Here is a 12,385-nt window from a genome sequence, read left to right as displayed (position 1 = left end):
ACAATGCTTGGTGCTTGCTCTAATCACATGCTTTTCCCGGGAATCCAGACCCCTGGGCTGCAGACTCAGGGCCGCCCTGGGCTCCATTCTTTCCAGTTATCTCCCTGCTCAACTGGATTGGGCACTATTGTGTACCTGCTTGTGCTGACCGGGGGGGGGGGGGGGGCGGCGGGGGGGGGGGGGGGGGGAAGCCAAGGTCGTAGCCCCTAGGCACTGCAGCCGGGAAAGAGGAGAGAGGGGTAGGGTCAGGAGGGAGCAGGCAGGGGTGGGGGTTGTCAGGGGTGGGGCTTGGGCGGAAGGTGGAAGGCGGCTGGGAGTGGAGGGGCCTTACCCTTTGGACTGGATGGAGAGGGGGGCTGTGGGGACCCTGAGGCCCTGGGTACAACCAGGTGATCCGGACCCCAGGCAACTGTCCAGGCCCAGGGGGTCAGGCTCAGGCCCTGGCCTCAGATGGGGGTGCAGCAGGGACTGGCCAGGCCTGCTAGGGGCAGGATGGGGGCGGCTCTGGTCCCATCTCAAAACCAAGGGGTGTGTGTCCTTTCAATATAAGAACCGCGTGCCATCTTGAGAAACCGTGTAATAAATGTAATTCTTCACGTTTAAATGCAGATGTCACACACTGTTAAACTATTTACCATTTTTGACTGTTCATGATCGCTACTCACAATACACATTTGAAAATGGGCAAATGCAGAAGACACTTCATCCCAGTTTCTAGAACGGAGCCTCCAGACTGTTTGTCTGGGGACCGATTCCCCACGTTGTACTTGATCATAAATGCTTAGGATCACACATTCACATCCGAAGCAGAGTTCCTGTCTGCCTAAGAGTGTCTTTGAAGAAATTAGTGAGGTCTTAAAAAGCGTTCTTACACGAAGTAGAGAATCATATATAGGTAACTCAATTATGCATAAATACTCAGGATACAAGGGGGCATAAAGAAGTTTTGTAGATAATTAAAATATCTAAATTATGGGGCGCCTGGGTGGCTCAGTCGGTTAAGCGTCTGCCTTTGGCTCAGGTCATGATCCCAGGGTCCTGGGATCGGGCCCCCGCATCGGGCTCCCTGCTCCGCGGGGAAGCCTGCTTCTCCCTCCCCCACTCCCCCTGCTTGTGTTCCCTCTCTCGCTGCATCTCTCTCTGTCAAATAAATAAATAAAATCTTAAAAAAAAAAAACCCATCTAAATTGCATTAATTTCAACCTTTTCCTCCCACCTCAGTTTTTCAAAGGCAAACAAAAGCCTACAACTAAAATTATCTTTCTTACTTTTTAATCACAAAACACTGCTCACAAAGGGCATGGCGACCCCACCCCGGCTGGTGTCTGGCCATCCTCCCCTGCACAGACCCTGTTGAAGGCCCACCTCCCCTCCCCGACCTTTCCCAGCTTTCCTGCTGAGGACCCCAACACAGTTCCTGGCCACTGTCCTCAGGTCAGAGACAACCCCTGATGAGGTGGCAGAGGGGTCTGTCAGGAGCTCTGGAGAAACACTTCGATTTGCAATGAAGAGAAAGAGAAACATGCCTTCTTCCCACGTGGTGCTCGGAGCTGCCGCAGCCCTTTCGGACCATTTAGGAGGAGCAAGAATCCCAGAGGAGCCAGCCCCACGCTCATGTGCCTCTGGACTTGATGTGCAAGTCGAGGGACTCCTCTGTGTTGGTCAGCGTGTCGGTCCTGCAGCTGGGCAGGCACACTGCACGTCGGGAACGTCATCAAATGCCCACCACCTTGGCTGTCCCCTCCTGGCTCCACTGAGCACATGTAAGTTTCTGGGGGGCACCATGATGGGATAAGGTGTTTCTAGCCCCTTCCATGAGTCTGTCCTGTGACCTGTGCACAAGCATGTCAGGCTGCTGGGGGTGCTGTGCTCTTCCCCACGCAGGAGGGTCTCTGCTGACGCCCGCAGCAGCCAGCTGGCCGCCCTGCTTGCCACGGGCCTGGCGCTGCCTGGCCATCCCCTTCTACCTGCTTCCCGACTCGTCCAACAGCCGTTCACAACTGGGTTCTGCAAGCCTCCCACGGCTTCCCCTCGGAGCCGTGGCTCTGTGTCACGCTTAAACTCAGGCAAGAAAGGGAATCTGACCAGAGCCTGCTTCCCACCGTGGGACCTGTTCCAGGACAGCTCTCCAGTGGTCACTTGCATCTCTGCTGTCAGAGCAGGGACAGCTCCTGTTCTGGACTCTCCTGCTGGTGTCTGTGTAGCCGGCCTCGGATGAAGGATATGGCCTGTCCCTCAGGTGCAAAGGGCAGATGGGCCTGGGGCTTGCCGGGGGCGGGGGGAGGGGAGGGCAGGGGACCTGCAGCTGGCTCCTGTGCCTCCCACCTGACTCTGGGGCCTTGTGTCTTCTGCCGGCCCCCACGGAGCTGTGGCCGGCGCCCCTGTCAGCTGAGCTCACAGTTCTGGCCACCCATCCACCTCCCTGCCTCCGTCCTGTCAAAGCCCAGCCCTGCACGGCCTCCGGCCCTCCTCTCCTGAGTCTGCCCCCCCAACCGATTGTGTGCCACCCGCCTCTGTCACCTGCACACAGACGGGCTCCCTCCAGTGCGGGCCTCTTGGAACTGCTGCCTCGCAGAGCACGGCTTCCGGAATAACGTGTCCTCCAGCCACCCCCCGCAGGAAGACCCGCGTGACCACGCCACCCGTCCACGCAGACCACCCGTAGCCCCACGGTGGCCTCCACCTCACGAACGGCAGAGGCACTTTCCTGTCCTGACCTCACCTGACACCCCCAGGTGACCACTCTCCTCCTCTTTAAGACTTTCCATTACAAAAGATTCCTAAGTTTCATCAAGCATATGTACCTGTGTAGTTTAAAGAATAAAAATAAAATAACTTGAAGAATAAAACAAACAGTGGGGCACCTGGCTGGCTGGCTCCGTTGGTGGAGCGTGCAACTCTTCATCTCCAGATCGTGAGTTTGAGCCCCAAGCTGGGTGTTGGGATTACTTAAAAAAAAAAAAAAGAATAAAACAAACACCTCTGTACTCAGCCTAAACAACATTGCTACCACCTGTTTTTCTAAATAAAGTTTTATTAGCAGGCAGCCAAACCCCGCATTTACATATCGTCCTGTGGCCCTTTACAGAAAAGTTTGCCAACTCCTACTTTGGATTTTTTTTTTTAAATGAGAGACAGGTGGTGGCAAAGTTACGAAGCTCTTATTGTCTGTAAAGTCTTTGTTTTGCCCTGGTTGGTCAAAAACATGTCCCTGGGTGTGGGGTTCTGGGCTGACAGCACGCGCAGATCCCCCGTTGTTGCTGATGAGAAGTCAGCCATCCGTCAGGCCTCAGCTCTCTGCAGGCGGCAGCCTTCTGTGTCACCCCGTTACGTCCGGTGCTCCTGAGTTCTGTTAGGGCCGCCCGGGTGTTGCACGTCCTTGTAGTTACTCGGACTGGGGTCTGTGAGGCTTCCCGGGTGGAGGACGAGGGCCGTGGGATGCTTCAGCGGGTCTTCACGGGGCACCTCTGCCTGAGGCTCTGAGCAGCATCACGTCACGCCTGCTCACGCCACCCTCCCCGGCTCCTGCCCGTCCACCGCTTTGAATTTGGATGATGATATTCCTCTTTTCTTAAAGTTCTGTTTGTTCTTTCCTTAGGTTTGCTTTGTCGTTCTCTATAGTTCTTTGTTTCTTGAGTGTGTTTTCTTGCAAGTCTCTTATTTCTTTGAACCTAGGAACTTCAGCCATAAATACCTTGCATCTTCCAGGTTTATGGAAGGTCTGTCTTCTGCTGGCCTCATGCCCGGTGCCTTGCCCCCCGTGTGCAGGATCCCCTTCTCAGCTGTAGTCTGACTTGTGGGGATGTTCATGGCCTGGGACAAAGTGGACCCCCCCCAAGGCAGTCTGTCTCCACTGCTGCCCAGTCCTTGGGGGTCCCACCGGCTCACAAGCCTGAGAACTAAAGTGCTCAGGCCACACAGGCATTGTAACTGGGACTGACCCACATGAGAGCGGTGTATGGTGACAAGTTATAAAGGACGGCCCTCCTGCCAGCACTCCGTGCGAGGGCCCTGTCCTCAGTGGGGGCACTGGACAGGTGGGGCACGGAGCTGTTTCTGGCTCACCTTCCCACTGTGGGTGAGTGGGACCCTTCCCAGTCCCTGCTTTCTGGGCAGGACCACCCATCACACCCCTACCATGGGTGGGCCCTGAGTTTTGTCACTTGCTTTCTGGACACCGTGAGGCTGTGACACTCAATGTCAAGTTCATCCAGTTTGCCAAAGGCCTTGGGGTCAAAGCTGATAGTGGTGATCAGCCTGTAGGTAGGGCTCCTCCTTCATGGGCTCTTTGGCTTTTAAGAATTCTTCACCTTCTTGCCACATATGGAAGCCTTCTAGCATGACTGTGGCAATTTTTTTTTTTTAAAGCATGCTCTGCTTTACTTATTTAGTTTATTTATTTGTTTACACCCAACATGGGGCTTGAACTCATGACCCTGAGACCAAAAGTCACACGCTACACCGATGGAGCCGGCCGGGCACTCTGACTATGGCATTTTCTTCAGCAGTTTTATTTAGCTGTTTGCAGAGGGGGTGTCAATCCAGCACTTAGCTGATGTGCTGTGAGCAATGGGGCTAGAGTTTTATTAACTTAATCAGAATGACTCAGATGTGAGGCAGAGATAAAAATACTCTCCACATATAAGGCCTCAAAGAGCTTCCCATATAAAAATTCCCTTTTAAAATTATTCTGGAAGAAGAAAATATATCCAAAAGGCTACTATGAGAGGTTTGCAAAGTACATAAGGATAAATCTAAAAGAATTTAGTCAAATTTGGGGCACCTGGGTGGCTCAGTCGGTTAAGCGTCCGCCTTTGGCTCAGGTCATGATCCCAGGGTCCTGGGTTCGAGCCCCACATCGGGCTCCCTGCTCGGCGGGGAGCCTGCTTCTCCCTCTCCTGCTCCCCCTGCTTGTGCGCTCTGTCTCTCACTCTCTCTCTCAAATAAATACATAAAATATTTATTTAAAGAAAGAATTTAGTCAAATTTACTTGGTCTAAGAGATACCCCTCCCCAACAGCTAGTGTTCTCATTGATACCAATGCAAAATGCAGAAAAATACAGATGTCGACAAGCTTAGAGCAAAATGAAAATAAGTAGGTCTTAGTAAGTTGGGAGTGACTACCAGAAGATTAAAAATAGAGTATCGGGGTCACCTGGGTGGCTCAGTCGTTAAGCGTCTGCCTTCGGCTCAGGTCATGATCCCGAGGTCCTGGGATCGAGCCCCACATCGGGCTCCCTGCTCTGCGGGAAGCCTGCTTCTCCCTGTCCCCCTCCCCCTGCTTGTGTTCCCTCTCTTGCTGTGTCTCTCTCTGCCAAATAAATAAATAAAATCTTTAAAATATATATATATAAAAAAATAAATGCAGGCAAGAGATGAAAAATGTGATCTATCCAATGAAAGGCAGGAGAAAATAAAACATTTTTAAAGCACGCCAAGGAGAAAATACAAACGAAGACATGAGAGGGAAGCGCCCACAGTGACAGTGAGCAGAGCGGGGGCCGCCGGACTCTGGCGGGGGGAGGAGGGGTAAGCGGGTACAGGGGTTGGTGCTGTCCTTCCCACCGAGGCCGCCCTGAAACAGGAGGGAGCAGGAAGGTGGGAAACGAAAGTCAGGGAAGTAGGAGCCAAGCACGAATGAGGCCCCAGGAAAACGAGGCACGGTTTGGGGAGGGGTGTAAAGCTGAGTCTAAAGATTGCTCGGAAAAACCCAATAAACGTGAAAGACCAGGAAGATGTGGAGAACGTTGCAGGCAAGGAGAGCTGAGGTCAGCCCGTTACCAGGGCCCGAGCCATGGTCAGGATTCCAGCATCCCAGCCCCGCCAGTGGGTGGCCACAGACGAGGGTGCCATTGTAGGTGGGCCCAGACACACAGGAAGACGCCCCAGAAGAGTCAGCCCTGCTGTGAAAACAGGGAATGTGAGTCACTCAGTGACTGTGGCTGGGACATTGGGGGTAACCAAAAAATAAGTTTGGTCCCTATTTTATTAACATGTACTGTGATAAATTCCAAGTGCATCATGGCATATAAAAACATGGAGCCACAACCGTATTAGAAGAAACCAAGGAAGAATCATCTCTAATCTTGGAGTGGAAAAGGCCTAAGTATGGCACAAAACCCAGGAAGGATTAAAAACAAGGACACTAATTATTTAACTACATAAAGGTTAAAAACACGTGTGACAAAAACCACCATAAGCAAAGTCAAAAACAAATGAGAAATCAATGAGATAGAAACCAAAAGAACAGTAGAACAGATCAACGAAACTAGGAGCTGGTTCTTTGAAAGAATTAATAAGATTGATAAACCTCTGGCCAGACTTATCAAAAAGAAAAGAAAAAGGACCCAAATAAATAAAATCAGGAATGAAAGAGGGGAGGAGATCACAACCAACACCAAAGAAATATAAACAATTATAAGAACATATTACGAGCAACTATATGCCAGCAAATTAGACAATCTGGAAGAAACGGATGCATTCCTAGAGATGTATCAACTACCAAAACTGAACCAGGAAGAAATAGAAAACCTGAACAGACCCATAAACAGCAAGGAAACTGAAGCAGTCATCAAAAATCTCCCAACAAACAAGATCCCAGGGCCAGATGCCTTTCTAGAGGAATTCTACCAAACATTTAAAGAAGAATTAATACCTATTCTTCTTCTTCTTTTTTTTTTTTTTGTTAAGATTTTATTTATTTGACAGAGAGAGAGCCAGCAAGAGAGGGAACACAAGCAGGGGGAGTGGGAGAGGGAGAAGCAGGCTGTCTGCTGAGCAGGGAGCCCGATGCGGGGCTCGATCCCAGGACCCTGGGATCATGTCCTGAGCCGAAGGCAGACGCTTAACGACTGAGCCACCCAGGCGCCCCAATACCTATTCTTCTGAACTTGTTTAAAAAAATAGAAATGGAAGGAAAACTTCCAAACTCTATGAGGCCAGCGTTACCTTGATCCTAAAACCAGACAAAGACCCCACCAAAAAGGAGAATTACAAACCAATATCCCTAATGAACATGGATACCAAAATTCTCACCAAAATACTAGCCAATAGGATCCAATGGTACATTAAAAGGATTATTCACCAAGCAGGATTTATTCCTGGGCTGCAAGGTTGGTTCAACAACCACAAATCAATGTGATACACTATGTAAATAAAAGGAAGGACAAGAACCATATGATCCTCTCAATAGATGCAGAAAAAGCATTTGACAAAGTACAGCATCCTTTCTTGTTAAAACTCTTCACAGAGGGCGCCTGGGTGGCTCAGTTGGTTAAGCGACTGCCTTTGGCTCAGGTCATGATCCTGGAGTCCCGGGATCGAGTCCCGCGTTGGGCTCCCTGCTCAGCGGGGAGTCTGCTTCTCCCTCTGACCCTCCCCCCTCTCATTCTCTCTCTCAAATAAATAAAATAAAAAATCTTTAAAAATAAAATAAAATAAAATAAAATAAAATAAAATAAAATAAAATAAAACTCTTCACAGAGAGGGGCGCCTGGGTGGCTCAGTCGTTGAGCATCTGCCTTCAGCTCGGATCATGATCCCAGGGTCCTGGGATCGAGCCCCGCGTCGGGCTCCCTGCTCCCGGGAAGACTGCTTCTCCCTCTCCCACTCCCCCTGCTTGTGTGCCCTCTCTCGCTGTCTCTCTCTCTGTCAAATAAATTAATAAAACTTAAAAAAAAAAAAGAAATGGACAGAAGACATTTCTCCAAAGAAGATATACAAAAGGCCAACAGACAAATCAAAACCTCAATGAGATACCACCTCACACCCGTCAGAATGGCTAAAATTAACAAGTCAGGGAACGACAGATGTTGGCGGGGATGCAGAGAAAGGGGAACCCTCCTACACTGTTGGTGGGAACGCAAGCTGGTGCAGCCACTCTGGAAAACAGTATGGAGGTTCTTCAAACAGTTGAAAATAGAGCTACCCTATGATCCAGTAATTGCACTCCCGGGTATTTACCCCAAAGATACAAATGTAGGGATCCGAAGGGGTACATGCACCCCAGTGTTTATAGCAGCAATGTCCACAACAGCCAAACTGTGGAAAGAGCCCAAATGTCCATAATCGATGAATGGATAAAGAAGATGTGGTATATATACACAATGGAATATTATGCAGCCATCAAAAAATGAAATCTTGCCATTTGCAATGATGTGGATAGAACTAGAAGGTATTATGCTGAGTGAAATAAGTCAATTAGAGAAAGACAATTATCATATGATTTCACTCACATGTGGAATTTAAGAAACAAAACAGAGGATCATAGAGGGAAAAAGGAAAAAATAAAACAAGATGAAATCAGGGAGACAAACCATAAGAGACTCTTAACTCTAAGAAACAAACTGAGGGTTACAGAGGGGAGGGGGGTGGGGGCATGGGGCAACTGGGTGACAGGCACTAAGGAGGGCACGTGATGTGATGAGCACTGGGTGTTATATGCAACGGATGAATCACTGACCTCTACTTCTGAAACTAATAATGTTAATATTATGTTATTTAAGTATATGTTAATTAATTAAATTTAAATTTTAAAATGTTTTAAAAAAACAAAAAAAAGTCAAATGAGGGGCGCCTGGGTGGCTCAGTTGTTAAGCGTCTGCCTTCGGCTCAGGTCATGGTCCCAGGGTCCTGGGATCGAGTCCTGCATCGGGCCCCCTGCTCGGCGGGGAGTGGGCTTCTCTGACTCCCTCTGCCTGCCACTTTCCCCTGCTTATGCTCTCTCTCTCTGTCAGATAAATAAATAAAATCCTAAAAAAAAAAAAGTCAAATCAGAACCTGGGGGGTGGGTGGGGGATGCACTGAGATCTGTAATTCATGTCTCAGAAAAGGCCTAATTTCTGTCATAAATGATGAGCTAATACAAATCAGTAAGACAAAGACAGCAAACTCCATGTACAAAGGGGGCAGAGAACTGAAGGTGACGAAGACGAAGTGAAGTGGGAAAGGCCCACCTCCCAGTGGGGTGGCTGTGGACCTGCCGGAGCCCAGCTGGACAATGGTCTTCCTGAACGAGAAATGCTTCTGCTTTCCGACAGAGCGACGCCCCGCCCTGCGGGCTGAAAGCTTGTGCACAAGGCCATTCACTTTAACATGACGTGTACGACAAAAGATTGGAAATAACCTAAAATGTCCACAGCAGGGACAAGGGTCACATCACATCGTTGGCACATCTACATAACAGAGCGCGACCTGCATGGGCTCCGCACGGGCTGCCCTCCCTTGGCCTTCTTGCTGCATCGGGGGGTCATGCAGCTCCCCCAGAGGTAGGCCCTCCAGATGGATTCTCCCGGACACCCGTGACGACCAGGCGGACAAGGGCAAGGGCAGGGTCGTGCTCGTGAGGCTGGGCAGCACAGAGAATGCCTGTGTCTCCCAGACTGACGCACCAGCTCCCTGGGAAGGGACCCCTGTGGGTGGCTCGTGCTGCACCCGGGCCCACGGAGATACAACCCCAAGCCTCTGCGCGGAAGCCTGCACAGGCGGAAAGACTGCAGTGTGTCTGTCTGCACATCAGCCTGACGGGGTCACCCAGCCCCGCCAGGCAGCGGCCGGGGACAGCACGTCTCACCTCTGTTCTGACCTCTGGCTGGACTTCCTCATGGATCAAGTTCTTCCTTCCTGCTTCTCTCTGAACTCCAGCAAGACCCTGAACGCAGGGTCCCCAATGGGAACCGAATTCCCCTCAAGCTATAAGGACAGCTCTGAGCCAGTAGGAGTCCCGTAACGGACCCCACGACAGTGACTGACCTGACCTTTGCTGCCCACCTGCATGCACCCATTGACCTCTGTCCCACATGGTCCTTATATAAACCTGGAAGTGTTTTCTGCACTTGGGAGGGTCTTCTGGAAACCAGTCCACTGGCTTCCCGGGAACGGCCTCCCTGAAATAAACTCCTTTCTTGTGTCACCGTCTCTCTGCCCGTGGATTCTGTCGGCGGCCACTGGCCAAGCCTGGCCTGTTTGGGACCCCAGAGCCCTGGCCCCAGCCTACCTGGTGCAGAGTCATCCTGGGAGGTGAGGCCAGAGGGGCTGGATCCCAGGTCCAGTAACTTCCACGTGTCCTGGAGGGGACCGCTGGCTGCTGATGAGGAGCTTCTGGTGTGGTGGCCATTTTCCCTGTGGGATTCTTGAGCTGGGCGTGGCTTTGGGGACCGGTTTTCTTTGTGCCGAGTTGATCTGCAAGTCACTGTAGAGATTTTGTGTTGCCTCTATGAAAGTAAAAAAAGACAGAATTATCCCTGAGAGCCCTGCTCTGCTGTCCCCAGAGAAAGTGACAAGGTGGTGGGCATGGCCCAAAGACAGGCCTTGGGGTGAGGCTTCAGGGGCTGTCTCGCAGAGGCCCTGGGGACAGGCCCATGCTCCCAGGCACACTGGCTGGCCAGTGCCTGAGCAGCTGGGGTTCCTATGGACACTGGAAGGACAAAGCAATGTGTAGGGCAAAGGCAGTCTGGTCTCCTTGGAAAGAAGGGTAAATGCCCCAAAACATGCCTCTCTGGCTGTGCCAAGGTCCACGCTGGAGCCCGTGTCTGCCCATGCCCCCAGTGCCCCAGGTGGACCCACCCTGTGAAGGCACAAGAGCAGACTCTGCCATCCCAAGAGAAGCGTCTGGTGCCGCCACGGCAACAGCCATTTGCTAGGACACCCGGCGCTCAGCTTCCCACAGTGGTGCGGTGTCCCCGGCACAGGTGGCCCTGCCCTACCTGCCCTGCCCCGGCCACTGCTCCTGCTGTCCAGCCCTGAGGAGGATCGTTTCTCCCCACTGTCTGGGCCGAGCGGGGTTGGACCTTGCCCGAGCATTCAGAGACACAATTTTTCTTGGTGTTCTTAGAGTCCTGCCGTGAAAACGCGAACAGAAGGAATTCAGTGTCGGTGGGTCACTGATGGGGTGTGTTACCCAGGTCTCCCTCCAGATGAGGAAGAAACGCTCTCCCCAAATTTCCAGTAGCAGGGACTCGCTCAAGTTGGTGGCAGGCCAGAAGGGAGGGGCATGGTCGTGTCCACCAGCCAGGATGAACAGTGTCCACCTGAGTGCACCTCCCGGCCTTCAGGAGACCAAGCACCCCACCATCACAGACCCCTTCTCAGCATCAGGGGAGGGAGCCCTGGGCCTGACCCCATGTGCCTCTCAGTTTGCTGGCAGGGCCCCCGCAGCCTGGACGGCCTTCCACCCTCCCCTCTGTGGGGACACCTGCCTGAGAGCAGTCACAGGGGAACAGTAAGGAGTCTTAAGAGGCACTGAACCGGAACATGGAAGAAAATGTAAGCATTACAAGCAGCTGGACTAGGGCAGAGCCTGAGCAGTGGGCCACTCACAGGGAGTGCCCAGCCACACCCACCAGCCTCTTCCAAGAGCCCCAGAGAACATTTACACCCACTGCACCGCTCTTCTCTGCTCTAGTTTAATTAATATTTGAATTCAACTGAGTAATGCATGCATATTTTTTTTATTTTAACTTAACAGCCCCCGGGGCAGCAGTGATGATAAATGGACTTTTCATGTTTGTTGACTGACTTACTGAGTTTCTTCCTCCAGGGTTTCTTTTCTTTTCTTTTTTTTTTTTTTTTTAAAGATTTACTGACTTGAGGGAGAGCAAGCAAGAATGGGAGGGGCAGAGGGACAGAGAGAGTCTCAAGCAGGCCCCACACTGAGTGGGGAGCCTGACGCAGAGCTCGATCCCAGGACCCTGAGGTCACGACCTGAGCCGTAATCAAGAGTCAGCCACTTAACCGACTGAGTCACCCAGGTGCCCTTCCTCCATAGTTTCTGATCATATCCTTTGCTTATTTATCTATTGGTTAAAAAGGCGGGCCTCATGGAGTCGTCTTTTCTCAAGTTTTAAGAAAGGAGGCATTTCACTGAATGTAACAAAGCCATGGTAGTTTTGTAGTTTGAAGGATATTAATAAAGTGTAATGCAATATTTACTGTACTAGAAAGAAGTGGAGGTCCAGGTCATAATATGCACGTTTTACTGTGACAGATAACAGGCACATTTATTTGACAACTTGGGAGATTTTCTTCTAATAACACATATTTAGAACTTTAATCAATGCAGGTGATTTGAAAGTTATGAATAGCTAGGTACTTCAATGCTTTAACAGCATTTCCCATAAGTGGTGAAGGTGTCGTGCAGGGGAGGGGGTCATGTAGGGGAGGGGGTCCTCCAGGAGAGGGGGTTGTGCAGGGGAGGGGGTTGTGCAGGAGAGGTGGTCCTCTAAGAGAGGGAGTCATGCAGGAGAGGGGATTGTGCAGCAGAGGGAGTCGTGCAGGGGAGGGGGTCTTCCAGGGGAGGGGGTTGTGCAGGGGACGGGGTCGTGCAGGGGAGGGGGTCATGCAGGAGAGGGGGTCGTGCAGGGGAGGGGGTCCTCCAGGGGAGGGGGT

At 51.3% G+C, this 12,385-nt stretch overlaps 1 protein-coding gene across 12 annotated transcripts in view; it reads right to left on the bottom strand.

Moving 5' to 3' along the window:
- The window catches only part of CCDC57 (coiled-coil domain containing 57), a 93,545-nt gene that overhangs the window by 21,440 nt on the left and 59,720 nt on the right, over positions 1 to 12,385 (bottom strand). For 4 of the 12 annotated variants that reach the window (XM_025859602.2, XM_025859596.2, XM_025859598.2 and 1 more), the window contains 2 exons: positions 10,705 to 10,836; positions 9,996 to 10,212 (listed from right to left, as the gene is read on the bottom strand). In XM_025859602.2, coding sequence (XP_025715387.1) covers positions 9,996 to 10,212; positions 10,705 to 10,836 — 349 coding nt within the window. Of the gene's footprint in view, positions 1 to 5,371; positions 5,905 to 9,995; positions 10,213 to 10,704; positions 10,837 to 12,385 lie in introns of those variants that run through there. The other 8 variants (XM_025859601.2, XM_025859608.2, XM_025859605.2 and 5 more) reach the window with 5 other exon arrangements.

This window comes from Callorhinus ursinus, unplaced genomic scaffold (genome assembly GCF_003265705.2).
Source record: "Callorhinus ursinus isolate GAN/ISIS: 27379988/994484 unplaced genomic scaffold, GSC_fseal_2.0 scaffold68, whole genome shotgun sequence".
NCBI lineage: Eukaryota > Metazoa > Chordata > Mammalia > Carnivora > Otariidae > Callorhinus > Callorhinus ursinus.
The sequence above is the reverse complement of the archived record's forward strand: the minus strand, read 5'-3'. Positions and strand labels throughout refer to the sequence as shown.